General features: G+C 41.2%; 1 protein-coding gene across 2 annotated transcripts; it reads left to right on the top strand.

Annotated features, from left to right (window-relative positions):
- The first annotated feature begins 2 nt into the window (after positions 1-2).
- Positions 3-23,067, top strand: LOC135911152 (neutral amino acid transporter 9-like). 2 transcript variants are annotated; one of them, XM_065443320.2, is made up of 14 exons: positions 6-454; positions 1,566-1,692; positions 5,612-5,700; positions 5,759-5,822; positions 6,832-6,925; positions 8,952-9,119; positions 10,175-10,213; positions 11,046-11,246; positions 17,307-17,411; positions 17,504-17,610; positions 18,532-18,636; positions 18,721-18,869; positions 19,720-19,809; positions 20,696-23,067. In XM_065443320.2, exons 1-14 carry the CDS (start codon positions 333-335, stop codon positions 20,871-20,873), a joined length of 1,638 nt encoding a protein of 545 aa, XP_065299392.1. In that variant the 5' UTR covers positions 6-332; the 3' UTR covers positions 20,874-23,067. The 2 variants fall into 2 exon arrangements, 1 of the variants encoding a protein (XP_065299392.1); XR_010567236.2 differs by lacking the exons at positions 19,720-19,809; positions 20,696-23,067 and adding an exon at positions 19,223-19,360 and having other exon boundaries at positions 3-454; positions 18,721-18,937.
- Positions 23,068-28,000: the final 4,933 nt, after the last annotated feature.

The raw sequence follows: 28,000 nt of genomic DNA, 5'->3' as shown, positions 1-28,000 counted from the left end.
GCGAAAACAGAACTGTAGTGCAACCAAACCTCCTTGGGCGGAACTCTATGGCAGTTGTTTCTTATCGTCAGAGTGACGTCAGCAGCTGGAACTTTTGTTTTCGTATCGCTTTTATCAGCTGTTATCTTACAACGCTGCGTTATCACTTGGCGCGTCTGCTCCTCTCGCTTTCTCTCGGGTTTCGTTTCTGATACTTCGAGGCATTTGCTGGCGCGGGAGGCGTATGAATCAGTCCAGTGTCGCCGTCTCTCCGTGGCACGCTATGTCGCCCTGTCGGTGCGGATCGTCGTGCGTTGACTACTTGAAGTTGTGACCTGTGTCTACGGCGCATTATGGAGACGAACGAAAAGTCCCCGCTGTTGTCGAGCGCGATCAACCGGAATGACAGTGAAACAGCGCGCAGTGGATGCAGTTCGGCGGCTGTGAGCGAGAGCTTCTCCAGTCATTCTTCTAGGTCAGCCTTCCGAGTGTTTGCGATTTTTTCACTCATGTGCTGGCACATGCAAGGTTTGGATGTTGCGTGCATGCTCATCGTTACAGCCGCAGTGATCGCGGGTACGAATGCTAGAACAACTTTGCCATGACATCGGCGTCGTTTACAAGGCAAAGGAAAAAAAACATTTTTGTCTCGACGAAAGTGCTTCCTGTGATCGGCAGTACTCGTTGCGTCCGAGATGATTTGCTTCAGATAAAAACGGCCTTTGTCGTAGCCCGGAAAACAACAGACCAAGATGTTCATGTGGCCGAACAGGTCTTATCTGCAACGTCGCTGTGTGCCAGATCTCTGACACCGTGTCGAGTGTCCCTCGCAATGTTCTGGTATCCGCACACTGCGATAGACAGCTTGAGCTGACTGGAAATTAATGTCATTATAATTTTGCTCTGGACGTGCATGAAAAAAGAAATATTGATTCATGAGAGAAGATGTCAACAATATAACAATAACATAACTACACGTTTCATGACCCAGCATGAAACAAATTCTGGTTTAAAATCGCGTAGAGGACTGAAATACCTCAGATGGCGCAAGCTCCTTTCATTGTAGTTATGAGCTAACAGCATGCGGTTCAGTTAACTTTTAAGAGTTTTTTGTGTTCAAATTAAATAATAATGATCGAGCCGTTTCTTTATTCGCTACTGCACTTAAACCTCACACATAGTCGAAGCTGAGCATTGTAGACGAATCTTATGCATCAGCAATCATTGCATATCACTGGGGAAAAAAAAGGGGGGGGGGGATGAAACAGGCCTATGTGACTAATTTTTGTATTGGTTTGCAGCCAATCTAAAAAAAATATGTTTATCAATTTACACCCCATGAGGCGGCCTGAAATATTTAGAAGAGGGTCTTTACAGTCATAACAAAGATCACTGGATGCTCTGTTGTCATCTTCTGGATAGTGTGCATATTGAGCAACCTGGGACTTTGCTGATGCACCATTATATGAGGTTGCAGCCCACTGATTTGAACACTAGGTAGATTGCTCAGTCAAGAGCGAAGAGCACATTGTCTGCTATACATTGTAACAAGTGCCCTTCTGTTGCTACTGTTTTCTTTTTTAAAGGAAACCATTCCACTACCCCATTGGCGAGCGTGGTCACATAGTAGCAGACTCAGATGCAAATGTGGCAGCAACTTACAGCCGATACCGCTACTACACCAAGCTGGTGGATCCATCGCTACAGATGCTGGTAACATATATTGCTAACAACGTTCATATACTCAGGATTCATTATTGCTAAAAGCAGCGCAGACTGGCAAAAGACATCAGAATAAGCAGAAACAGTTGCTGACCCCCACCTATGGCTTATTGCATGTATATAATTTATGCTACTCGTATAAGGTGAAGGAAAAGGCAAGCACTGGCACCCAGTGCCATTACTCTCTGCAATAGGACAAAAAAATAATGCAGAAAGCATAATAATAATAATATTTGGGGTTTTACGTGCCAAAACCACTTTCTGATTATGAGGCACGCCGTAGTGGAGGACTCCGGAAATTTTGACCACCTGGGGTTCTTTAACGTGCACCTAAATCTAAGCACACGGGTGTTTTCGCATTTCGCCCCCATCGAAATGCGGCCGCCGTGGCCGGGATTCGATCCCGCGACCTCGTGCTCAGCAGCCCAACACCATAGCCACTGAGCAACCACGGCGGGTTGCAGAAAGCATATAGCGTGTTCTTTATCAAGTGTGTTGCAAGCATGCACTCTTTTATCAGAGTAGATAACAGCTGGCTGGCTAATGCAGGTTTCATCACTGTCACAATTTTTGCCAGCACAATGACGGAAAGGCAGATGTTTTGGTGTCTGAAAATTAAAGAAAAATGTGTTTTTGTGGTTATAACATTTGGTGCTGTGTGTAACAACTCTGGCAAAGTTAGGGAAATATATGTGTAAATACATACCTCTTATCTGTTCATTGTCTCCATAGATTCAGCACTTGGAGCTGCAATCCTTTTGTTTCACCATTTACCTTTTCTTCCTGCACTCCATGCTTTGCGGCGCTTTTCAGTCGTCATCTCTGCTTAGCTACTCCTGGCTATGGCTTTCTGCTTATGAACACAATGTCACAGGGTGAATTTCCTGCCGTACATTCGAATGGGGGCAAAATGGAAAACTCATGTGAATCGGATGCACGTAAACCTTGGTTGGCCAAATTTAATCCAGAGCTTTTTCCTATGGCATCCCTAAATTCCCCTGTGTTTCTTTGGCATTTAAACGCCATTGATTTATCATTCAATCACCCTCCTTTGAACAGTGTATCCAAGTGCAGTCAGGCATTTGGCAACATTGCCTTGCAGCTGCTGCTGCTGCACCTGACTGCACCACTATGTATACTACAAGTGTGGGGAAGCCCACACATAGAATATTGCAATAGCTTTAGGGTAGCCTTTCTTTCTTTGGTCAACAGTTTGTGGCAGAGCATGTTGCATGCAAAAAAAGAAAAAATTCCTGTGATACTACCTTTGTGCAATTTCTAAAAGAGCATGAAGTGCACATTTAGGCTGGAAAGTAAGAAGACAGAGAGAATAAGAGTTATGTTGGTTATTATGGTTAATTATGGATGTTATTCCAAAGACAATAGACTGATCAGGAAAAAAAGTTACTTTTTGTGGTTTGAACAAAATCTAAGCTCCCAATGCATGACACACAGTAAAAATGTTGAAGTAACTCTACTCTCGCCTTATGGACACACTATCAAAAGCATGTCTGTATGTCCAGATTTAATAATAACTGCAGCATAAAAGAAGACCCATACTCTAGTGACTCTTTCATTCCTTAGCTCATTTACTGTGAACAGCATTCTGAAACTCGCATTACGTACGCTAAGTGTACAAGTATATATATAGTCGCTCATTCATACTTGGAAACCCTGAACTCCCGTAGAAACCTGGGCAGATACCTTTACCCGATTTTCGTTCTAATGACTGCCGTGTCTTGTTAAGCTTCAGTGCCTATGCAGTCCTTTACCTGAAGCCTTCGAAGTGCACACATCCGCTAACACGCTGCTCCTCGCTACCTCAGTGTCGAAGCGCTTTCCTTCTTTTATCTACTATGCATCATTAGGGAGTTTTAAGAACAGTGTCCCCAAGTGGCTTTGTGCACCGATAAATTAAACCTCCTTTGTACACCTTTTGTGTTCTTAAGTACAGCTGGCTAATAGCGTTCCCTAACTTTGGGTCTTTTATTTCTAAGACTCTCTATTCTGCATAGCCCAAAAAAATCCTGTGAACTCTGAGCGGCGGGTTACGTCTTCATTGCATATTGTTTCTATGATGCAGCAAAAGCACACTAGAGATCAACGCTGGGGAGCATAAGTGGTGAATGTTGTGAAAACACAAACAAATGAATTAATAAGCATTTTCAGCCCACCTTCTAGCCCATAAATGCTGCTTATAGTACTAATACAAGGTCAATAGTGAAACATTATTATGCAGCAATAAAGGTTGCAGCATGTGCTGCCACCTTTATTTTTGATGATTCTTTGAGCCTGCCACTATGGTCCAGAAGCGCATTGAAATGTGGGACAGCACAGGGCAACACAGGATTAACTTCTCCTATGTTATTATAGATGTGTGCATGAAACCACAGATATGCCTCATACGTAAGCTATTGACAGAAATACTGAAAACTGTATAATAATGTCGGCATTACAGGCTCACTGCATAATCAAAGGAAAACAAAAATGTAGTGCTAGATACAAAAGAGCATTGTATGTCAGTTTCTGCTCAGGTATATAGTCATAAACCTAGAAAAATATTGTGTGGACTATATGCGTATTTAATATACAATGTGTTCATATCTTTTGTTTTGTGCTCTGAAAGTTTTTCTCGAGTGAGTGGTTGGGATGCCACTCCCTCATGTCTTTTGCTGCAAGTAGTCTAATGGCAGAGCAAATTATGACCTGATAAGCACTCACTGAAACAGATGCTGTAATTGTTAGAGAATTCACTGAGACAAAAATGTTTGTGCACTGCCATGTACGAATCCAAAGCGAAAATCAGTGGAGAACATGAACACAGAGTTCAAGGAAGACAGGATGCCATGCTACACTTCAATTTATTTTAAGCCCAGATCAAAGGCAAGTGTCCCATGACTTTTGCCGGCTTTGTGTTCCTGCATGTTTGCTTGTTTCTCTTTTTGTGCCGTCTGGTTTGGCTCTCCAGCTTTCAGTGCCATGAGTGAAGGCAGATTGGCTTCATTTGAGGACAGATGCTTTTAGCTATAAATTGGCAGGGTAATGTAAAAACTACATGTTTTTTTACACATCCTTAAGTGTTCTTGATACTTATATTTGTTGAAGTCTTTCTTTGTAATTAAAAATGGCTTGACAAAGGTAAAATCTAATAAATCCATTGGTTTCTGGCTGCTTGTGTTCTCTTGCGATTGCAAAGTTCTCCCATTTCTCTTTATGCTGCTGCTTACTTGCCATTTTACTTGTTAAAATGCAGCCGATGCATTGTCACATTGCAGCTTTAACACTATTTCTATCAACCGTTCTGATTTTAACAGTGTTAGCTTACATTGTTCCATTGGGAGCAGTGTTTTAGGGTCATTCGAAGTTGCTGTGAAACCAAAATTTTTTTGTGACATGTGTGCACAGCAGTGGGGTGGAGAAAGCTACAGTGCACTGGTCACACTCGCAAGTGTGTACTTCACCATTCACTTTCAGCACCAATACTATGCTGCCAGAAAATAAATACATCTGTTTGCATGCAGCACCTTTGGTATTGAACTCGTGCTGCTGATGACACACGCATGTACTAGTACTATGAGCATCAATTAACACCCATACAAGTAAAAAACGGCCAGACTGCATAGTTGCATCTTCACATTTGGATGCATTTACAATAATTACCTAATTCAAACTCCAAGGCGTACATATATGTGATTACATTATGCTTGGAAATCAACTACAGTAAAATCACACATCACACTCTCATGTAACTACGTGCAACAGGCAACGTGGTCAGATTATTTTTTTTTATTCACATTTTAGACTGCAGTATGTGCTGAACAAATACCATAACTGTAATGCAGATGTGAAAAAAAAATCACTGGTTTACTGCTTCTGCTGTTTGATATCCATGCTATTTTCTTTTGTGCAGTGTATACCTGAGCATGTGCTCCCAGCATACTTGTCGTTGCCTTTCTTCAAGCCATCAGCAGACGGTGAACAGAGCAGCTTTGTGACAATGTCAGTCATGCCAATCAACATAAAAGCGTGGTGTGCTGATACAGTGCTTTCCTTTCAGCTTTGCCATATGGAACACTATGATGGGCACCTCACTGCTCAGCATGCCATGGGCCATGTCACAGGTACACCTTCCCTCTTGCTCCTGGGGAACTATTCTGTAAATGCCCATTTCGTCTTCTGCTGAAGTGTGATTGGCTGGGGGCACCTGTCTCCTTTTGATGCGTACCCCAGTCCAGCTAATCAGAACTCTAGAAGCAGACGAATTGGACATGCCCACTAGGTGGACACTTGCAGTACACTGGAGCCCAGAATGTGATGCATTAGAGAAGGAAAGACATCCAAAACTTAACCTTGACTATTATTTTCTATCTGTACGGGCTATGTAAAAGGCCTAGTTTCAGACAATATAGATATAGAGCAGCCTCAGTGTGAAATCTTACATTTGAAATAAATATGGATGCATCGTGAGAAGCCAGCAAAAATAAATGTTTTTGATCCTAAAGCCGAAAAAGAAAAAATGGCACTGTTGCCAGTCACCAGAAGTGACGCACAACAAAGCACGCTGAGAACCAGCGCAGCTCTCCAGCATGGCTTCCAAAATCAGGCAGTGTAGATGGTGCGCTATCTCAGAGGCAATGCTTTAGGATTTGTATTGCATCCGCTAACCACTAGGCACATGCATCATCTTCTTGGGTGCTATTTAAAGGCTGTTAATAAATAAAATTAGACAATTACCAGCCCTGCAGCTTTGCCAAGATTGCTTGAATAAAGCACGTGTGTGCTACTCATTTATAAATAACCAATTCAGCTAAAGTGAAATTTCATTGCTCTCAACCTTCAAGTCAATTTGTGGTCGAACCCGATGCAAATCAAGTACTGACAGTCATTTTCAGGCACACTTGATTTATATCCTGGTCAATTTGGTCTTACTTTAGCAAACATAATCTGCATTTTATTAGCATGATTGCAGGGTGCCGTCAGCATGCTCAAAAGCATCATGCTAGCACACACAAAGCAAGAACAAAAAGATTTAGAAAATTAGCGTGAAGAAATTTTAAAATGAAGTCATAATGTTTCATATTAAGGTTCTTACACTGACGGTGCAGTTGAGAGAGTGTTTCTTGTCTGCAGGCTGGCTTTGCCGGGGGTATAGTGCTCGTCTTAGCCATAGGACTCCTCTGCCTGTACACTGCATACAGGGTGCTCAGCAGCCCTAGCCTCACAGGTGAGCCTGCACTTTAGATTTCTCTTGTTGCAGTGGTAAGCATCGTTAATATCCTAGTTAAGTAATCTGCAGGATAACATTATCTTAAAGTGCTCTCTACTTACTCTGTTGCGTGCCAACCACATCTGCCCTACTTTTTAGAGGGAAAATTGTCATCCGCCCGAATGTAGCACAAAGTTACAAAAAAAAAAGGTGTGTGTGTGTGTTTTTTTTTTGTAGCTTCATGCTAGATTTGAACGGATGAGAATTTTCTAGGGGTGCGCAAATATCAAAATTTTCTAATACAAATCGAATACAAATACTTAGCAACGAATATCGGATCAAATATCGAATAATGTTATGCACATACATTTATTAGCAAGTTGGTTTGTTTTAACATGTTCGAGCATTGCAATTACATTGTCATTGGTCAAACAATTAAACTAGTAAGCCGATATACTACAAGATTGTATATTTGGCTCATGTTAGCTTTGGAAAATTGAATAATTTCTGCTAGTTGTCTGTTCTCACCAGCCTGTGTCTTATTATACCACATGAATTGCCAGTTATCCCAGTGGCATTGGACCCTGTACCAATCGTTACTCATCGCATTTGCTATATAGCAGTAAGCTCAGGATTGGGGGTGAAATCTGCAAAAGAGTGAACCCTCACTATTCGCAAACCTGTGCCCCTTGTTATCGAGAGGCTGGCTTTCCTGCAAAGCTTAGACGTACAGTGGCTAAGCGTACGTTACAAGTAAAATTTGGCCGACAGCATGAAATTATTGCAAAATTCAGCACAAAGTCAGACACACATTCTTAGATTAGATAAGCGCTAAGAACCATGTTTGCTCTCGCACAGCCAGCAATATATTCGGTTTGTTAGGAATATTGGTATCCAATCAACTATACAAAAATTTTAAAATACCTGTTTCTCAAATTGAATGCGAATATTAAAAACATAATATTCGATAATATCCACAATTTTCTAATATTCACACACCCCCAGAATTTTCCCTTTTATAACACTTCCTCCACCTTGTGGAAATGTGCAGAACTGATTTGCCATCGGCCATATTTGTGCCAATTCTCTAATATTATCGCCCTATCTGGTGCTCCACTGCTTCCAGCTATGTTTCCTTCCTGCACCCACTGTGGTAGCACAGTGGCTATGGCGTTGTGCTGCTCAGCTCAAGGTAGCGGGTTCAATCTAGGCCGTGGTGGGTGCATCGCAATAGGGGTGAAACATTAAAATGCTCTCTTAGATTTAGGTGCACGTCAAAAAAACCTTTGGGGTTAAAAATTCATCTGAAGTCTCCCATATGGCGTGCCTCATAAACAGGCCATTGTTTCGGCATGTGAAACCCAGAATTAAATTATGTTTCCTTCCCCTCATGTACTTGTATTGTAATAATACATAAACCCACAATGCCCATTTTGCTAAGTATAGTTCTTTTGATTTCAGGCAAAATATCAACTCGTTTGTTGCGATTTCAAAAATTAAACAAGAATTGTACCTTGTTATAATGAAGTTGCATGCAACTTGAAAATACCTTCGTTATTTCTTATATTTTATAAGCATATATCCATTTCTCACTGATAACAGCAAGAAACATTTCTTTGTTATATTGAAATTCAACCGTAGAGCTTTTTTCTTAAAAACCAACCACATTGTTTGCTTTCTATAGACTGTACTTTTTTTACTCATTTAGAGTTCGTCAGTACCGCCCATGAGTTTGTTGATGGGGCAGCTCACAGCTATGACAAGCATACACTGGTGGCAAACACAAGAGTAATGGACTGAGCGCTATCTCGACAATTTGCTACCTCAGTCCCCAGAAAGAGATGGCTACCAGCTACAAGCACTGCAAATTCCTGTCCATCCCAATGGGCCGAGTTCATCTGTAACTTGCTAAGCCTTGAGCTTACCTATCTTGATCACTGAAATGAAAACCAGATCAGTTAGTGAACAACACCGTGTCATGTTGATGAACAACTGTGTGCAGCTTTTGACTGTCTGTCTGCCATGCTGTGGTGCCTCTTTGCAGGCCTCAAGGGTGAACCACTGGAATTCTCAGATGTGTGCCACCATTTCTTGGGCGAATGGGGCGAGCGGCTAGCCATTGTGTTCTCCATGCTGCCTCTCATTGGAGCCACTGTGGTCTTCTGGGTGCTCATGTCCACTTTCTTGTCCAATACAAGCGTGTTTGTTTATGGTCAGTGCTTGCTTGTGAACAGTGAAGGGACTCTAATAGGCACGAGTGTTTTTTAGTGTGATGCAGTTGAGAAAGGCTGCTTTGTTTGTAGTTAAGAAGGCCAATAACATAAAAAAAAGGTTAAAGGTTGTCTGGTGAAAACGAAGTAGAACCCTATCAGTTGCACTCCCATTGATACAGTAATAGGCTTTTGTTGGTGTGTTTGTCTGCTTGATTTCTGGAAGCTAAAAGCTGAAAAATACACATTAACCTCCTTTATGTCTTTGGAAACCATAACGAAATGAAGTACAGACAGTAAGTACACTGTGAATGGTGTACTATGTGTATGCCACCTAACATTTACTGTCAAAATTTCTGCTATTTGCTATTGTAGTGAGTGCATAATACAAGTTTCTATAACACATTATAAATAAACAATACTCTGGCCATGAAAGTGTCAGGATGATGCTTTACGCATCGCCAACAGTCCATGGTATGTAGACCGTTGATAGATTGCGAGCTCAATTATCATCACAAGGTGTGTTAGTTAGATGAGCAGTTTGCCACTGTTTAACAAAGTCATGGAAATTCTTCGGAAAATAACAACATCGCTTCCTCATGCTTATGGACCTATTTTCTTTCTTATCTCGTCTCTGTCAGTTTCTTTAACTTCTTAGCACAGTACACGGCAACCAACCAGACCTTAAAGCTAACCTTTCTCTCATTTTCCTCTCCCTCTCCCCCCATGATGTACAGTGTGATCCGTTATTAGGGGTAAAGCCTAACCAATAAAGTTAAGGCATTGAAACTTGAAGATTTGCCTGCCTTTCTCGAAAAGAAGTGGCTGACATAATCAATTGGTTTCACATTTATACATAACACATTAGTTGGAGGGTCTTTATGCCATATCTCAGTAATAATTGATGGCAAAGTAATAAGTGCATGCTGCCTTTAGCAGTGGACCTTTCTACACCTTGTGTCTTCTCACTGTATAAACTCAAATTTCGACCTGTCCCTCTTGTGACAGGTCACTAAAGAAGTAGATGTGATAGGGTGTGTTCTTCCTGTCTTTTCAGATCACATCGCTGGGATTATTGGGCCTGATGACCAAAGCGGTAAGCCTTAACTCTTTGTTGTTATTTATCTGCACTCCTATATTCTGATCCGAAATGCCTCTTTTGCATATTATGTTTACGGGACAATACTCTAATGCTTACTTAGGTCAGGCTATGTGTTGGTATTTTTTAATGAGTTTATTTTAATAAATTCAGGTGACTATGACAAAGCATAGATGAAACTCAATTTGGTTTTTAAGACACTTTGCTTTGTTGACAAATATAGTGCCGCGAACACTCGGCAGACATTTCATACTGTTTTCATATTTGTGTATACTTTCACTGTATACTTATACACTGTATACGTTCATCAGTTCTTAACTTAAGTTCTGCTCACCAGCACCAAAGCTTAAACTAGTAATAATATTGATTTTCTCATCACTACAGATTGTGTAGCTGTTATGAGCAGGGACGACAAAAAGAGGCAATTCATATACACACAACGCTAAATCATAGCAGTTATGATTTAGCACCATGTGTGTATAACCTGTTTCTGTCGCCCTCCATAAGTCACTGTAATTTGTACTAATGGCACACAAGCAGTTCTGAATGACAAGCTTATTCAAATTGAGTTTCTCACTAAGTTCTTTTGTAATCTTTCCTTGTCCTATCTACTGATCATCAGCCATTTTCTTGCACTCAGTTTCTTCATCTAATTTTTCTACTGTAATATAGCTGCAAACTTTGTATTAAACTCAGTCTCTCATCTTTCCCAATGTTCATAGCCCAGTCGGGACTTTAGGAAGCTAAACAGATGGTGATTAACATAAAACAACATGCTGAATTCTAATTACTATGCACTGCTCTTGTTCTTTCTTGGTGACCTGTGAAGCAAGCCTACTGTGTGCCAAAAGCTTTAGTGAGTCATATGATGCTGATGCCTCACTATTCTCCAACTCAACGAACACTACAAACGACAAGATTCTCGACGTTCTGGAGAGCAAGTACACAATGCCTATTGTCCTGGTGTTCCTGCTGTTTCCAGTTCTCAACCTGAAATCTCCATCTTTCTTTTTCAAGTTTACCTCTCTTGGTGAGTGCTCATAGTTAGCTAACAGAGACACTCTCCTTCTCATTGATAGCTCAGAGTGAGATAACCACACCTATTTTAAATCTTATACATACTAAAACTTAAGCATTGTCCCACTTTGTACCGAAAATGGTAATAAAGGCCAAAGCACTGAATCATTTTCTATTCCCAGTTTGCTCTTCCAAAAGCCTCACAATGTTTTATGTGAAGAGATGAAATTGGCTAAAAAATTGTCATAATTATTTCATATATAAAATCGTATATGATAAATGGTGTAACCTGTGTAGGTATTCTGAGCTGTGCTAGCAACCTTGGAGGTTTGCCTACTTTGAATTGTAGGCCCACACATAGAGGGCACCACACACTCACAAATGGAGCCAAAAGAACAACATAAGGAGGTAGTATCAATGAGTAATTTTGTCGCAAAACCCAATAGAATTGTTCAAGCTGCATTTTCTTCCATGTCACATGCATTACAATAAACCCTTCTTTTACTGGCCTTAGTTGACTACAATTTGCCCAATATAAACAGAGCATGTTACGTCATGGAAGCTGACACTATATGTTTACAGTGGTGGTGCCATTTTGCTAATGAAGCCTTCCTGAATTGAAGTAACACTTTGGATACTTTGGAGCAATAATCTGTTTACTGTATGGCTTGACTTAATATTTAACTTTATCGTTCTCTTAAAAGGCATTTATTCAACTGTTATGCTGGCCAGTAAAGAAAATAAATTCCACATATATATTGAACAGTATCTATTACAGTAGCAACTTTCGTGAAACAGTGGACATTTGCAATAAGCACCCACAATATGCAAACTAAAGTACTGTGTATAGCTCTTAATTGCTTATAATGGGCTAAACTTAAACATGAAAAACTTATGTGAACAAAGACTTGCACTTCCGTATTAATCTAATACAAGCCACTGGTGTGATATAGGAATGTTTTGACATCAAGAATTATGTATGATACGCACTCAGTGGCTGGTCACTTGTGTACTTCAGAAATAGTTTACGACTCGAAACTTGAGCTATAATGTGTAAAGTGTGCCTGCATTTCATTTGAGTATGATAGCATAGATTTGTAATATAGTAGGTAACGTGACCAATCACAGGCGATAAGGAACACGTACAACTGAGTGCTACACTTCCAACTAAAGTACCCACTGCGGTGGCTTAGTGGTTATGGTGTTGCACTGCGAAGCACAAGGTTGCAGGATCAAATCCTGGCCGCAGTGGCGGCATTTGGATGGGGGGCAAAATGCAAAAGCGCCCGTGTCCCATGCGTTGGGGGCATGTTAAGGACCCCCTGGTGGTCAAAATCAAGCAGAGCCCCCCACTACAATGTACCTCATAATCAAATCGTGGTTCTGGCATGTAAAACCCCTCAGTTCAATACAATCCCAATTGAAGTAAGTGTGCAGGGAGAGATCTACTGCAATTAGTTGTATTTGTTTATTTTATTGATGTTCTCAGTGTATTTTAATAACATTATATAGCTTCTCTGACCAATACTTTCAGTGGCACTTATTTCATGCTATCTGCATTTGTTCAAACCAGCTACTTTTATGCATCTAATCTTGCTACAGGTATGAACAGTTCCTTGAAAAATTGTGTTAAATAAACTGAGAGGTGTTGCTCACCAGCTACAGAGGCTCATGGTGGTTGTCACTACCTGCAAGGCCTTACTTGGGCCGGGAAATTGCCCCCTCTACCAGTAGTGACTGCTCATGGCTGTGAAAAGACAGTTTTGGAATGCCGACATGAACTGTCCTCGCACCGAAAGTCGGTGAAGGCTTTGTTAACCTTTTTAGGTGGCAGTGGCTAATCAGAAAGACTATAATGACCCCATTCCGTCCCCCCCCCCCTTTTTTTACGCCTTTCTTTTTGTCCCAGCTCTTCTTTCTGTCTTTACTTCCCCTTTTCTTTCCCCTAGTGCAGGATAGCAAACTGGAGGCTTTAACTCTCCCTTTCTCTCATTTGCATTTTGCTCTCTTCCTCATGGCCGTGGTGTTCATCTCTTGCTATGCAAGAGGTCATGGGCTTCATAATAGTTACGGCAGCCTCATTGCTAAAATGATATTGTCAGGCCACATTAGTGCACCTTTCTCTCTTGGAATTACATTCTAGGCCTGCCTAAGTGAAGCTGTTACATTGTTAGTCCAAATGTCTGTCTGCACTTGTAAGGCTTGTGCTATAAAGCAATTGCTTTGCTGCAGGAAACATCAAAATGCCAATAGCTTTGCTGATATGACTAGCTTTGCACATCACAATTAGCAAAACATAGTATATTTGCAGTAATGTTAGTGTCCTTAACAGCGTCAAACACAGAGCATGAAGCAAAGAATACAGGTAATGCACAATGAGCTAGCCCACGAGTTCTCTTTATACCGCTAGCAAGTGGGCAAGTTAAGTGCACTTACGGAGAGTGTCACTTAGTTTAAGTGCACTTTGCCAAATCTAAAGTTAGCAAGTGGAGTGTCACTTTCAGAAGAGTGCACTCCAGTCGGAATTCATTCACGGAATGCGCTTTGCTGGCCAAGTGTGTAGCCTCGCCACCAGCAGTTTCAATGGTACAAAATGTAATGCATAAAGAATGGACACAGAAGTTAATTTTAGTTGTTGAACAGCTTTTAACAAAACAATCAGAACAGAATTAGCTCATATTCTGTTCTAGCAGGATAAGATTAGAGTGTGGTTGAGTGGGCTGCACGGTGCTCTCCTGCTGAGGTTCCGCATGTGGAAAAATTTTGCAAGGGCGCTGCGAGCGAACGGGATTGGGGTAGAGACGCACTTCGCGACATATTTGATGTAATTTCGCTGTGGCGGCTGAGAGCGATTGCATGCGTACACTCTTATAATCATGATTTATTTCAACTGCGAATTTACTTTGATACCTTTCTGCTACATATACATATTTGAGGAAATGGGTTATGCAACATGACGCGTTCAATTTTGCTATCATTGTCAAGTGTGTCGTCTACTAGTGAGCACACGCTCGTTGCGCGGACACTGAAAGATGCCGAGCTTTTCTCACAGAAAGTCTGTGCAGTAAAATTTTTTATGGTTTTACTTGCTTTGGTGCACTCGCGTCTCTTGTTGGCCAGTACCAAATCCAGTTTTAGCGAGGTGAACTTATGTTTTAAACACTGTTTTCTAAAAGTAGCACGTAAATTTTGCCACAGAAGCCGCCTATCTGCAACATAGAGCATAAGAAAATTTTATTGCTTCTTGTGTCATTCTACGTGCACACATACTCTAATCGAACGGTATTTGCTATTCAGATTGTATTCAACGTCAGAATTCACTATAAAAATTATCGAATAGCTGTTTCCGCTTCAATGTAATGCATAACAGTATTTTTTAAGTCCCGAAGGTGAAAGTCCGATGCAGGTGAGGTCTTTTATTCCGAATGATTGTGCTGCTGGAGGGTCATGGCTGTTGCACAGAGGCACACCAATTCCTGAGATAATTAATGCACAGGTGCTAATCGGTTCAGCTTAACAGGTTCCTAGCTGTCATTCAGTTAGGACAGTCTGTAAATCTTCTAACTTAATTCAGGCAAGGAAAATATTTTTTGGAAAGTCTCACCATGTCTGCAACCCATTAAAACTGAGTGCCCAATGTGGTACCACGCTTATCTTTATCAACGAACAGAGCAGATCTACGAGTATCTCTACGAGTATGTGAGGCATGCCATTCTTTTAATTGCTTCATTATTGTCCTTATTATAGTGCGCTGGATAACTGAAAGCAGCCACTTATAACACAGAAGCTGCTTAGTTAAGTGGATGTACAGTTGGGAACGGCATTACATTGAGGTATGAAATATAAGATAAGCGTAACATGTTTTTCTCGGAAATCAGACTCGAGAATAACTTCTTTTGTTTACACCCCTAGAAGAAAGCCGAAGGACGCAGCTAGGTACCTTCTTTTTTTTTCTTTAATTAAACAAATTCTGGCATTTTACGTCTGGCGATATGATTACGATGTACCCTGTTCAGTTCTCACCACCTGGGGTTCTTTGATGCGCACCTAAACACAAGTACATGTGTTTTTTCCATTTTGTTTCCATCGAATTCCGTGACCTGGTTTGAACTCGTGAACTGGAGTTTAGCAGCGCAACGCCATAACCACTATGTTGCCACTAATTAGGCTACTGCGGCGTGTATTTTTTTTGTTTAAAGCATGGACTGGACAAAAAAATTTCACATGGCTTAGGGGCTAAAGATTAGCATATATAATGGCTACCTAAAACTGTTTTTAATGCCCGAGGTCCGACTGCAATAAGATACCAGTACCAATTAATCCGCATTCTGTTACGCGAGAAAGATAGAAACATGAATGAGAAGTCACATTGTAGTTTTTTTTTCCTACAAGAATACTTCCCATAAATCTGAGTAGAGGGCACTGGATGGGGCAAATACTATATTTTATTTGTTTGAAGCGGCAAGCAGGAAGGTTGCATATGTTTTTCCGTCTGCATTTCGCAAGACCTACTGAAAGAAAACTACAGGCCCAAAAATACGCTCTAGAGAACAATAAAAACAAACAAGAACAAGCGAATATTTGTTCTCCAAAAGCAACCGTACAATAACACAGTAGAATGAAAGCCGACAGTGCAGCTACAGTGCACACGCAAACATCGAGTGGCATTAAAAATAAAATAAAATGATATAAACAAGAGAAAGACGGGCATCTATTCCTAAGGCATAAATACATGTCATATGCAATTATAAACACCGTTTGAGCAGTCTGAACACATATATCAGCGCGTGAAGTAGTATGGATGACCCTTCTGAGAAGTATCGCCAGCAGTTTCCAATGGCACGACCTTGATGCAACCCAATCCACTTCAATCGCAGAGCTGCCACAGTATTTTTCATTGTCGCACGCCTCACTGCAAAGTATGCACTGCCCCAGCCGCTCGTCCCGCTCAACCATATTCTAGTTCACTCTAGATCAAATGCCCTCTCATCACATGCTACCATGTTGTTCTGGATTGGCTAGGCATTTGTCTTGGCCAGCATTGACTTGCAACACTCGTATAATAAAAAAATATTTTAGTTTTTTATGAGAAAGACGGATTAGGTTTGTTTTTATTTATATTACAACGTAACAATCACTTTTTAGAAGTTTCTTTCTTTTTAATCTACATCTTCAGAAAATGTGCCCTTCGTCTGTCGCCAATTTTTCTTTACTGCGAGTGCACTCGGTTTTCTCATTTAGCACTGCATAGCCTAAAGTGTCACTCAAGGTCCCGAAGTGCACTCCCTGTAGGTTCACTTAACTTGCCCGCTTGACAGGGGTATTAGACAATGTCCTCATATTGAATGGTATAACTGCAGCAGCTATGAGAGGAAACAGATAGGAGGACATGAAAACAGATAAATATGTATTCAGGCTGCTTGCTGTCCAGCTGACAGTAATAGGTGAGAAAACTAAAAGTGACTGCTGGTACAGAAGAACTTCAGTTTGGCCTAGTTGGTATTTACTGCAAATCATATTGACCGCAAAAAAGACGGGGACAGAGGAAGAAAACACATAAACAGCACGGGCGGTAACTTTGGCTCTCCGTGCTGTTTATGTGTTTTCTTCCTCTGTCCCCGTCTTTCTTGCGGTCAATATGATTTGACTGCTGGTAGTAATCCGAAACAACAGAGTGGTTCATAGAAAGAGCGGAGGCTTGAAGTGATCAGAAATGGTCAAGCAAGGAATGTCGCTGGGGCCAGTGTTACGACAAGGGGAACTGTGTTGGGTCAAATGAAAACAAGCATTCTTGTTGAAACGTTGGCTCCGGCAACATTTTTTGTTCTACCACTGTTAATGACTTCCAGTATTCCAGCAAGAGGCTTAACGTGCCAAAAACAAGTTTCTGGCAGACAGTTATATGCTGTGTGAAAAAAACTTTTGGCACATGCATTTTATGGCTTTGTTGCCAGTGCCATGGTTCTTCAAACCACTTATGAAAAGACTCAACCTAAGAATGTTGTCATGTCATGTGCTTGCCTGTAAATCATAATTCTATGGCATCTGGCAACTGATGGCATCCTCTCTACAGGAACTATATCTGTGTTCTACTTACTGATCTACATTTTCATCAAGGCTGCCTCTTGGGGAATCAACATCAATTTTGTGGACAAGACGAACCTCTACTACACCCCACGTGAGATGTTGAAAAATACTTTATCTGCACTCACATTTTCAGAGCTTTTCAGAGGCATTACTAAGCAAATTAACTTTTTTTCTTTCCTTTAGTGTTTAAGACCACATTTCCAGCACTGACTGGAGTCCTGTGCCTTTCCTTTTTTATACACAACTGCATCATCTCCATGATGCGCAGTCAGAGGAGGCCAGAAAACAATGTGAGAACTTTGATACTATTGCTGCATGTGCACATCACGTTACATACATCATGATTACATTTGCGACCTGTTTGTTCCAAGCATGTCACCACTTTTGTAGGTCATCCCATGCATTTAGTGCCACTTTAGAAGATTGTCAGCGCTGTACATGTGTTGCAAATGGGGCACATCTGAGCCCTTGGAGCATGCCCAATTTTGTGTGCAAAAACAAAACCTTCTAGCTGCTCGCGTTATTGTCAGAGGTAACGTGAGAGTTATTTTTTCTAAAAATCGAATAGAACTGGACAAGTAGCATTTTCTTCTATCTTATAATGCAATGCAATAATCTATACATTAAGATTGGTTGAGTACTAGTGACAGAATTATATATTTCTTGACTCATGTCATTGGAATTTCCTATGACAGTGTCAAAAGTGGAAAAATTCGATAAAATTCTGTAATTTTAAAGTCATGAAACTCTCACCATGCTCAAAATAGAAGAGAGACAGACATTAGTGAAGTCATCGTAAATTATTAAACTGGTTCTTGAGCAGTTTTGTTTGAAACATCATTTCATAACAAGGAAGCTCTTTAGCTCTTTTAGTACAATGTGCAATCATGTTGACTTTAATCATATGTGCAAATTATCACAGCTCATAGATTTTGTGTCTTCAGTGGAAAGTTATGATGTTATGTACTTCAAAAATGTCGGCTCTCTTTGGCAGTTTGAAGTTCGCATGGAGAGCCAAAATATAATGGAATGATTTTTTGACTACTGCAGTATTACTGCTCCTTCTCAGTGCAATAAATGTCATGCAGGTTAAGGGAGAGGCTGCGTTCATCAGAGCATTTATATGCACCATATGCCTTTATGCGAAGAAATACGAAATAAGCCAAATGCAGAGCTTTCTCCTAAGCAAGTCTTTCTTGTGTGTTCTGCAGAAAAGGGACTTGTCAATTGCCTTTGGCCTCGTCATAACTACGTACCTGCTCGTAGCCATTCCATTCTACGCCACCTTTCCAATGGCAAAAAGCTGCATCGAAGATGTAAGCATGTTGCATATGCAAGCCCTACAACAGCACAAGAATTGTCTTTCTGTTTGCTGACCCTGTTTCTGTTTCTTCACACAGAACTTGCTCAATAACTTTGCCAACCATGATGTGATGGCATTCGTGACACGTATTTTCCTCCTGGTGCAATACGTAACATTATTCCCCATGATGACGTACCTGCTGAGAGTGCAGTTCATGCACTGGGTCTACCGTGTTGTTTATCCAGGGTTTGTATGAATGTCTAGCATGTTTTTGCATGAATTCTGTAAATTTGCTTATTTGTTATTGTATTCAGGTTATGCTAGGAGAATGCCAGCAAACTTTAGAGTAGGAAAAAATCGAGAGGCAGACATAGACAAAGAGACAGGAAGGTGGCTGGACTAACAACTGAACTTTATTCATGAAAACGACGTCCCCCAAGTCCGTACTGAACATGCGCAGGCACAACAAAACAAAAAAATCTGTGTCTATGTCTATGTCTATGTCTGCCTCTCGATTTTTTCCTACTCTAAAGTTTGCTGGCATTCTCCTAGCATAACCATGTACCAACTAGCCCAACAAGCCACTCTCATGTATTCAGGTTATTACTATCACACTCATACTGTAATAGTGTGGTTATGTTGAATATGTTCATCATCTGCCATTTTATTATGCATTTTGCTCTCACTTTTGTAGAGACAATGGGCTATCAATGGAAATAAAAATGAAATGTAATTATATGTGCTTCACTCATGTTATTTGCGGTGCTTTAAAGGAGAATTGCACCAGTTGTAAATGAGCTTTTTTTTAGATACACAAATCAATCACATAAAGAAAACTTCATTCCCAGTCATTTGTTTAACCACAGCTTTATGCTGCGATAGAAAACCATCTGGCAGATTTGCAAGCTTTATTCCTGTGATATTTTCAATTTGAAACCTATATTATTGATTATTCCTGTATTGAATGCAGCAGGCTGTTTCCATGTTATTCTACAATAACTTTAATATACATTTTCTGCATGTCTTTCTGACCACAGCATGGTTGGCCATTACATCTATGTGAATGCACCTGTAATGCTAGCCTCTTTCATTTCAGGTGGAAGCAGGTGGTTTCTGTCAATGCAGTAGTGGTTGCGATGTGTGTTCTTTTTGCCATATTTTTGCCTCAAATCGGCACCATTTTAAGGCAAGTCACCCGATCTTCTTTTTAAATGTTAAATAATAAGTTAAGCAGCATTTCCCATTGGCCTTGTTGGTTGTGCATACAAAAGAGGAACAGCACAGAATCTGATGAAAGCGAACAGGGGCACACAGAGAGAGGCACACAGAAACCGTGCATGTATTTTCTGTGTGCCTCTCTTTGTCTTCATCAGATTCTGTGCTGTTCCCTCTGTACAGTGTTAACTAATGCCACACACAAGAGATTGACAACCATCCATACACCAGAGATCTGTGACATTGTTTTGCCGATTGTAACCACTGAAGTGTGTGTTCTGCTTTCTGTGGAGTTATACTTTGAAAGAGCTACTCACTTGACCTGTAATCAAGATTACAATGCTAGAATAGAAAGTGGCTTCTAGTAATTGCAAAATGGATTATTGTCAGATTGTCATAGTCAATATTGGCTGGTCAACTGGCAAATATTGTATTGTTGAGCATACTGTGAAGGAATGACCAGAGTGTACTGATTGAAGAGTGCTCTAACATGACTGTCACACAAAGTAGGTTGTCACATAATTAACTTTTCTTAACTACAATGTCATATAAGTAGTATGTGGCATAGCAGCACCCATAGCTTTGAAAAATTCAGAATCAGTAATGACATACTAATTGGTGCTGACTGCTTGTAATAGTAAGTAACAGGTGACCAGAATTGGCGTTTAGGAAGTCACTAACATAGTTCTGTTGATTGGATGGCTGACATAGCAGAATGATTGTTACATTTTATGCTCTCTGCTATACTATACCAATAGCTCCTTATTTCAACATCACATCTATATCTTTATTTCACTAGTTTCTTTGAAATAGAACTGCTTACAGGTGCACTAAGCGGGACACTGTTTATGTTCCAGGTACTGCGGTGCCCTGTCTGGACTAGTGTACATATTTTCTCTGCCCTGCATTATCTACATGGTTGCCCTATGGCGGTGTCACAAGTTGACTGCCAGCACAGTCCTGGTGCATGGGTTCATTATTGTGCTGGGCGTCTCAAACTTTGTGTCCCAGTTCCTGCTACAGTACTTTGAATAGGCTGCCAGCCAGATTCACACATGGTTGCCATTTATGTCTTGTGCTATATGCATGTCTGATGATTCAATCTCAGGAGAGTACAATGTTGAGCCAGTTTGTGCTTAGCTAATTTATAAAACTATACAAGCAGGTGTGAAAAGCAAAGGTGGGACGAGCACCAGCTCACAACAAAGCTTACCTGCAGAAAGACATGCACCTTGCAGCTCTGGCCATGTCCCCTGATGCAGCAAGTATGCACTGAAAACAAGCAGGACATCTAAGCTCTGAAACAGCAGACAGCCATAGAACACTTTTACCATTCTATAGTTTTAGGCAATGCTTGTATGCATCTGTATGCATGTTCACTGACTGTGTGCATGCAGCCAGAGCTGCTATCCCATTCTTCGTTTCTGTGCCTGCTTGGTCTCTCCTTTCTGTTACACTGGTTTCAAACAGGCCCGTTGCCATATGACCACATAGTGACAAGAAGTTCTATTCCTTATCACAATATTAAGCAGTAAATTTGACACTTGGGCCATAGTTAAACTGAACAATAATGAATGCAGTTTTCAGCATACTTGTGCAGGATGAGATAAAAACTCATGGACACATTAACTGGGGAGCTAAAATGAACACAATTAGTGCAACGAAACTTCTGATTTGCAAATTAGCAGCATGTATAGCTTCTAAATGGCTTTACACATTGGTAGCCAGCATGCAATACATTTATCAACATGTCCTTACCTGTGAGCTGGTCTTAGGGCCTAGTTTCATTTGCATCATTCTTTCCATCTTCCCTGTGACATTATATCTTTTAAGCTTAAGTGTTCTTAGATTTCTTTTAAACATTATGTCATCAATGTCCTCTACAGTGCTAGCAGGTAGTAACAACATGCCTCATGTTGTTCTGCCTGGAAGATCAATGCCTTACAAAAGACTGTGACCAGAAGTTTCTGTAAAAATTTTTTGAAGTTGGAAGTTATTGAAATTGAGTGGGTCTTAAATGGAAATGCCAGATGTTAATCACCTTCGCACTTATTCATCCTTGCTTCCCAATCGCTGTGTTGCTTAGTATGTATTTCATACTAAGCAAGCAACAGAGTGTATACGATTGCTTAACATAATTATGTTACATAATAACCCTACAACTAGTAGCCATCATGTTCTTTTCTTTGTACTTGGCTCTAGTCAGCATGGCACATATATCAGATATGCAAATTGCCAGCATTCTACTCCATTTCAGTGTTTAAGGTTTTACACAAGTCACAATGAAGATTACTGAACTTAATGATGGCCGATAGTACTATAAATCCTGCAGCCACACCACTGAGGCAGCTGTCATTGCAACACTGGAGGCATTGTATTGTTACTCTGAAATTTATAGTACTAATATTACTTTCTGTCTAATATACGACAGCAAATACTCTCTCCTGCTTTTAATCAAAGATACATATTTTAGATATTGTTTTCTACATTAAATGTGATATCTTTTTAGAATGATAGTTGACGTTTTTTTACTTGCAAGGATCATAGGGATGTGCCTGCATTCTGAATCATAGCCACTTGTGCCTTGAGCTCGATATGCCTATAAGTTGTTGATGTCACATCAAGTGATGTGAATGCAGTTGAAGCTGATAGTAGATATTGCAGCCAAAGTTACATATGTTGTGTCATATGCCATAAAGTTGTATCGCAAAGTAATCATCATGTTCAAGTAGCATGCACCGTATAGAATGCAAAGAACATAAGAATCTGCTTTGTGTAATTGTTTGGAGTTTTACGTTAACATGTCTATGAATTTACTTCCACAAGGTCTGATAAATTCCTATATTTATTAAGCAAAGCACACAATTTTTTATTTACATCTGGAAATGTATCTTTTCCTTTTTATGTCATGCAAATATGTTGTACAAAGAGAAACTACTTGCATTGACCTCTTTTGGCTAGTCGAGCGATGCATACTGAATGGCAATTCTTGGAGCACACTTTTTGTTCTTACGTAAATTTGTCCTACTTTCTGTAAAGACTTGCTAATTGTAAACTACTCTATAGCTTTCCACATCTCAGGTTTATAAATGAGATTGTACATGCTCTCTGGTTAATGTAGGAAATATTTTTGTTTAGATTATAAGGTTTTAATGCATAATCATTTAAAGTTGGGAAACATTAACTGTATTTTGCAGACAATTGCAATAAATATATTCAAGAACACTGACCTTCTCTACAAGTCTTGCATTAAGTAAACAAGCATGTACTGCCATGTAGGAAGTACTGTGATCTTGGATCTATGATTTGTGATGCATTTCATTGAAGCATGCTCAAAGAGCATCTTTTCATGGCGACTACATCCAGTGAATTGAAAAACAGTATAAATGCTTTCTGGGATAATTTGAAGAGCTGCCTTGATGTGCTCCGCTCGAGCATACCTTTAGATTATGAGTGCAATTAAGTTTTTTTCATGAACTGCAATAATTTTTCAATTTTTATTAAGATTGGTGACACTAGAATGGTGACACTACGTTGCCAGTTGGGGGCATATAGCTTTTACAGAATAAATTGAATAAGCCAGTGACTTTAGCCCACTCCTGCCTTTCCACACACCAAAATGACCAAGTACCATGACAATGATTTGATGACAGCTATAGCCACTCAAATGTCAACAAATATAGAGAACAGATAAGTAGACTTGAATTTTTTGTTTCAGTAATGAGCTCACTTTTTTCAGCTCAATGCCCAATTTATACAGTGAAAGCAAACAATCCCATATGTTCATGTCACTTATTGGATAGTACACTAATTACCACGGCCTCCACAGTCGTTTCATTGTGAAAACCTAATAACAAATAGGACCAATATTTGGATTGAGTGTTCTCAAATTGCCATCTGTAGCCAAAACTAGTTGCCTCACTAGTTACCACCTTTATTACTGACACCACAGCAGCAAATTCTGGCCATTCTCATGTATAGTTGAAGCATACATCTTTTAGCTTTAAAAAAAAACAAGATCGCGGAAGTAGACAGATGCAGAGAACAGCGGGAGTGAGAAGCGAGCTGGCCGTAAATATGGCGGTGGTTAGATGTTGCAGGTCATAGGCATACAATGCACCCTGTAATCATCAAGAGACTCCGCGCTTCACTAACCACTAGCCACTGCAGAGTGATGACTGTGAGTGTTGTGCTTTACTGACGACCGCTGGTGTTAGTAGTTAGCGTTAAGTGCATGAGACTTGCAGCATATGCTGCGTCAGAAGGTATTCTTAGCGGATGCAGGTGCCCAATAGTGGCAGCTGCTTGCACGCCGTTAAACGCGCTGAGAAACTCCAATCTATATGCCTTTATTTACTCATTCACCTATGACGATGCTTACTGTTATAACGTTCACAGCTATGCACGTGCGCAGGTACCTATTTTCACTGAGATGGTTATCACCTGTAAAACGAAGGTGACAGAATTGCTTCTCCCCACAAGGCTTCACGTTGCGGTGAAGCCAGCTTCGAAAACACAATCGGGGGAACGTACGCGTTCACGCAGAGTGGGCATTTCAGGTGCGCCAACAATAAAAGTTCTTGGAACCCGCAAATCTCAAAAAAAGGTTACCTTGGCCTATAACTTATTCACCGAGCCTATAATTTAGAAGTGCAATGCGATCGTCGAGCGACATGGCATGCTTCGCACCTTTCACGGTAGCTGCAATCGTTGCTACGCCATAATCTTTCTTTGTGGGTCTCGTGCTCCGAGAATTTTCGCAGTGGTGTGCACAGCGTGCAGGACTGCTGCAAAATGAGACGCTACAGGGTCAGCCACAAGTCTAAACCATGTGGGCTGTTTTGCATGTGTGATCCTCCGTACCAAGAAGAGAAAGTGGTGGGGAGAGGCGCACAGTAGATTTAAGCATCCAGCGTAGACAAAGAAACATGGCCATTTAGCAGGCGTTTATTTAACTTTGTATGCGACGTGAAACCAATAGAAACCATGCTCAATGATTATCGAAGTCAGTGCGAAGCATTTCTTTCCTGCACGTGGCGTGCAAAGCCCGAGCGAACCCACGTCTTCCTGGGGAAACGCTCACTCGAGGACCGCCACATGCGCGGGTTGCGACACCCTGATGACATATGAACGGAACCAGAGGCAGTGGAAGACGCTACACGCTGCACGAAATTCGTCTTCGACAAAGTGCTTTTGAAAGTACGCGTCTGCGGCCAACAAATGGCGCTCCTCCAATCAGCGCCACTTGGGGACGTATTGTGGGACGATCACTTTCGGCAATACTATCGCCTTGGCCATCAGGCGATAGTATGGTCGGCTGGTTGAGCAAAACCGGATGAGCTGATTGGCTGGTTGAGTGCTACATCACGCGAAGGCGATAGTATCTTCAAAAGTGATCATCCGAGAATACCTCCCCAGGGGACGTTCGCGTGGCGTGCCTCTGTTCTTAGGCTGCGCGTCGCTTCGCCTCTTGTCTCGCAGCTTCAGTACGCATCGCATACCTCTGTAATCTCTGCAGAGCCTTAGCACTCTTCCGCTTGATACTTTCGAGGGCTCATTGTTGTATGTGAAAAGTAGAGGCCTAAGCGCAATTAGCGCAACTGAGTCACGTATATATGTGGCGCGCATATTTTTACTGCAGCAAGGAGAGGAGGTGCTAAACTAGTAGCAGTCAATGAGCAGGCGCATGGGGGTGCGTGTGCAATGGCGACAAACTCTGTGACCCTGGACGGCCTCGAGTTTGACCTTGGCTCGACCAGGCAAATAAGTGCTCCGCATTAAATAATAAAAAATTCAAAGTGTACTTACACTCTTATCTTAGTAGTACCTTGCAGCACTGTGGAAGTTACACGAATTCTTAATAGTAAGGCCGAATGTCCCTAGAGATGCGCTCAACCGCACCGCGTCGCATGCTCGGCGTCTGCTTGCGATCACATTGGTACAGGCACCATGGTTGGTGGATTGATGCAAAAAATGTTTTGGCACCATAACCGTAAGCTTCGTTTGCATGCATGTGACAGCGGCACTTCGCTTTCCCTGCACTCGCGTTGCAGCCTCTTTAGCTAGTAGTAAAGGCAAACGCCCTCACAAGTGTTCACCTGCAGCACAGAGTCTGCTCGACGCCTACTTGGCGTTTGCTCGCCACCGTCATCACGTACCACGCTACAGTGTGGTAGTGAACTAATGATGCAGTCAACAATGAGGCCTTTATAGCGTTCCGCATCGTCAACGCATGATCAGTATTAATGATGTGGCGCCATCTGATAACTAGAAATCAAATCAATATTACGGCTCGACGCCATTTCTGTAGTCCTAGCAGTGTGACAACAAGCAGGTGACCTCAATAATTACAACAAAATGTCTAATGCTTTGACCTCAGCTTGGGATGACACTCAGCAATGACAGATTTTGCCACTTATTTCTGCTGTCGGGGCGGAGAGCCAGTAACAAGCACGAATTCGGATTGAAGCTGGTGGTGTCAGCGCTGTATGGGCACTGCCATGTTGTTTTCACGGTTATAAGGTGCCTATTACGGTTACCGGTGGTAAGTGCCACAGTAATTCTCGATATGCGACTTGCATGCGCAAAGGTTACATGTGACCTATCGCTGTACCGTATCATTTAAGTATATACCGCTACGCAAGGATATGACCTGTGTGCGCCTCGTACTTTCGGCAGTGCTGCTAGGTAATTGAAAGATGGAGTATAGTTATCCCTACATGGATGAATGCGAAAGTATGGCGACCACCACGCGATGCTTAGACATTATGCCAAAACGCAAGGTTGAGGGTTTGAGTGCCTTAATTAACTTCGCCTTAAGAGGAAGCTTTAGCTCGGGTGCTCCTATCTAAGTACATGTAAAAGGAGAATTCGTTTTTCTCGGCAACCACTGCACCAAATTTGACTGGGATAGCTGCATTTAAAAGGAAAACTTAAAATCTAGTGACTGTTGGTTTTGAATTTTTGAGTTAGGTCGTCAATTTTTCATAAAAAATTGACAAAAATTGCAAATTTTTAGAAAACGAAACTATCAAGTTTACAACTCTCTAACTCAATAAGAGAAAATGATATCGCAATTCTGTGAATTGTATCTGATAGCACATCTAAAGCGAACAAAATTAATATGTTACACATGAACCTCAAAAAATGTATTAATATGTAATTACAACTTTTGCAGAACCGTCGTAAACAATGTAACAAATTCACGTAAGATGTAAAATGACATATAATATTTGTCCGCTTTGAATGATCTAATGGATGCCGTGTACAGAACCGCGATATCTGTTCTTGATGCAGAGCTATTAGTTTGTAAACGTCACGCTTCTATTTTTTTCAAATTTCGGAATTTTTGAAAATCTTTCTAACAAAATTCAAGCCCTAAATCAAAATTCTGCTTCCAACAGTCACTAGAATTTATCTTACTCTCTCAAATACAACAAATTTCATCAAAATCGGTCCAGGGGTTATCTCAGAAAAACGTTTTTGCGTTTTTACATGTATCTGAATAGGCCGCGTCGGAGTTGGGCCCGAGCTAAAGCTTCCTCTTAAATAACACCAAGGGTCGTGGGTTCGACTCCCACCAAAGAAGGTCAAGCAATAGACGACTTTTTGGACCATCTGTGGTCACGACAACGTCGACAACTACGCCGGATTTTCCGTCCGGCAGCAACATTTAGCGTGAAGCTCCTCAAACAGTGCTCCAAAGATTACGCGGAGGTTGCCGTGACACAGCTGCGAGCCAACTGCAATAGAAACAGCATCTCACAACGCTGGCGCGACGAGGGGCACCGCCGTTGCAGGCGTTGCACTCCAATGGTACACGAGACCGTCGGTGTTATAGCAAGAAGCGTACTGTTTGTTTTGCTCATACCACCCAAACGCCCCACGGTGTGGTATGCACACAACTGCCCAGCAGGAATGTATATCGCTTGTTGCGCACAACAACAATGCATGCAGTGGGAGGCAGAATGCTATCTTTGGCTTTGCTGCAGAGCAGATTGAGCCGAGCGTAAGGGGATGTCCACTTGTCTTCATCGTCTGTGCAGCCCAACACGCTGTGCGCTAGCAGCATGAAGTGGGCATGACGCGGACACATTTTCTGAACTGTATCGTGACCAGAGAAAAGCCAGAACATTAAATGAGTCAAAACAAAGAGAATGGGG

The sequence above is a fragment of the Dermacentor albipictus genome, chromosome 9 (genome assembly GCF_038994185.2).
Source record: "Dermacentor albipictus isolate Rhodes 1998 colony chromosome 9, USDA_Dalb.pri_finalv2, whole genome shotgun sequence".
Taxonomy (NCBI): domain Eukaryota; kingdom Metazoa; phylum Arthropoda; class Arachnida; order Ixodida; family Ixodidae; genus Dermacentor; species Dermacentor albipictus.
Note: the sequence above shows the minus strand (reverse complement) of the source record. Positions and strands in the feature narration are given on the sequence as shown.

Bases quoted from the DNA above. Each gene is read 5' to 3' on its own strand.
- LOC135911152 (XM_065443320.2), top strand. From the start codon at position 333: ATGGAGACGAACGAAAAGTCCCCGCTGTTGTCGAGCGCGATCAACCGG. The intron at 11,247-17,306 runs GTGAGTGCTCAT...TCCTCTCTACAG, and splicing joins TTTCAAGTTTACCTCTCTTG to GAACTATATCTGTGTTCTAC. The intron at 18,637-18,720 runs GTAAGCATGTTG...TTCTTCACACAG, and splicing joins CAAAAAGCTGCATCGAAGAT to AACTTGCTCAATAACTTTGC.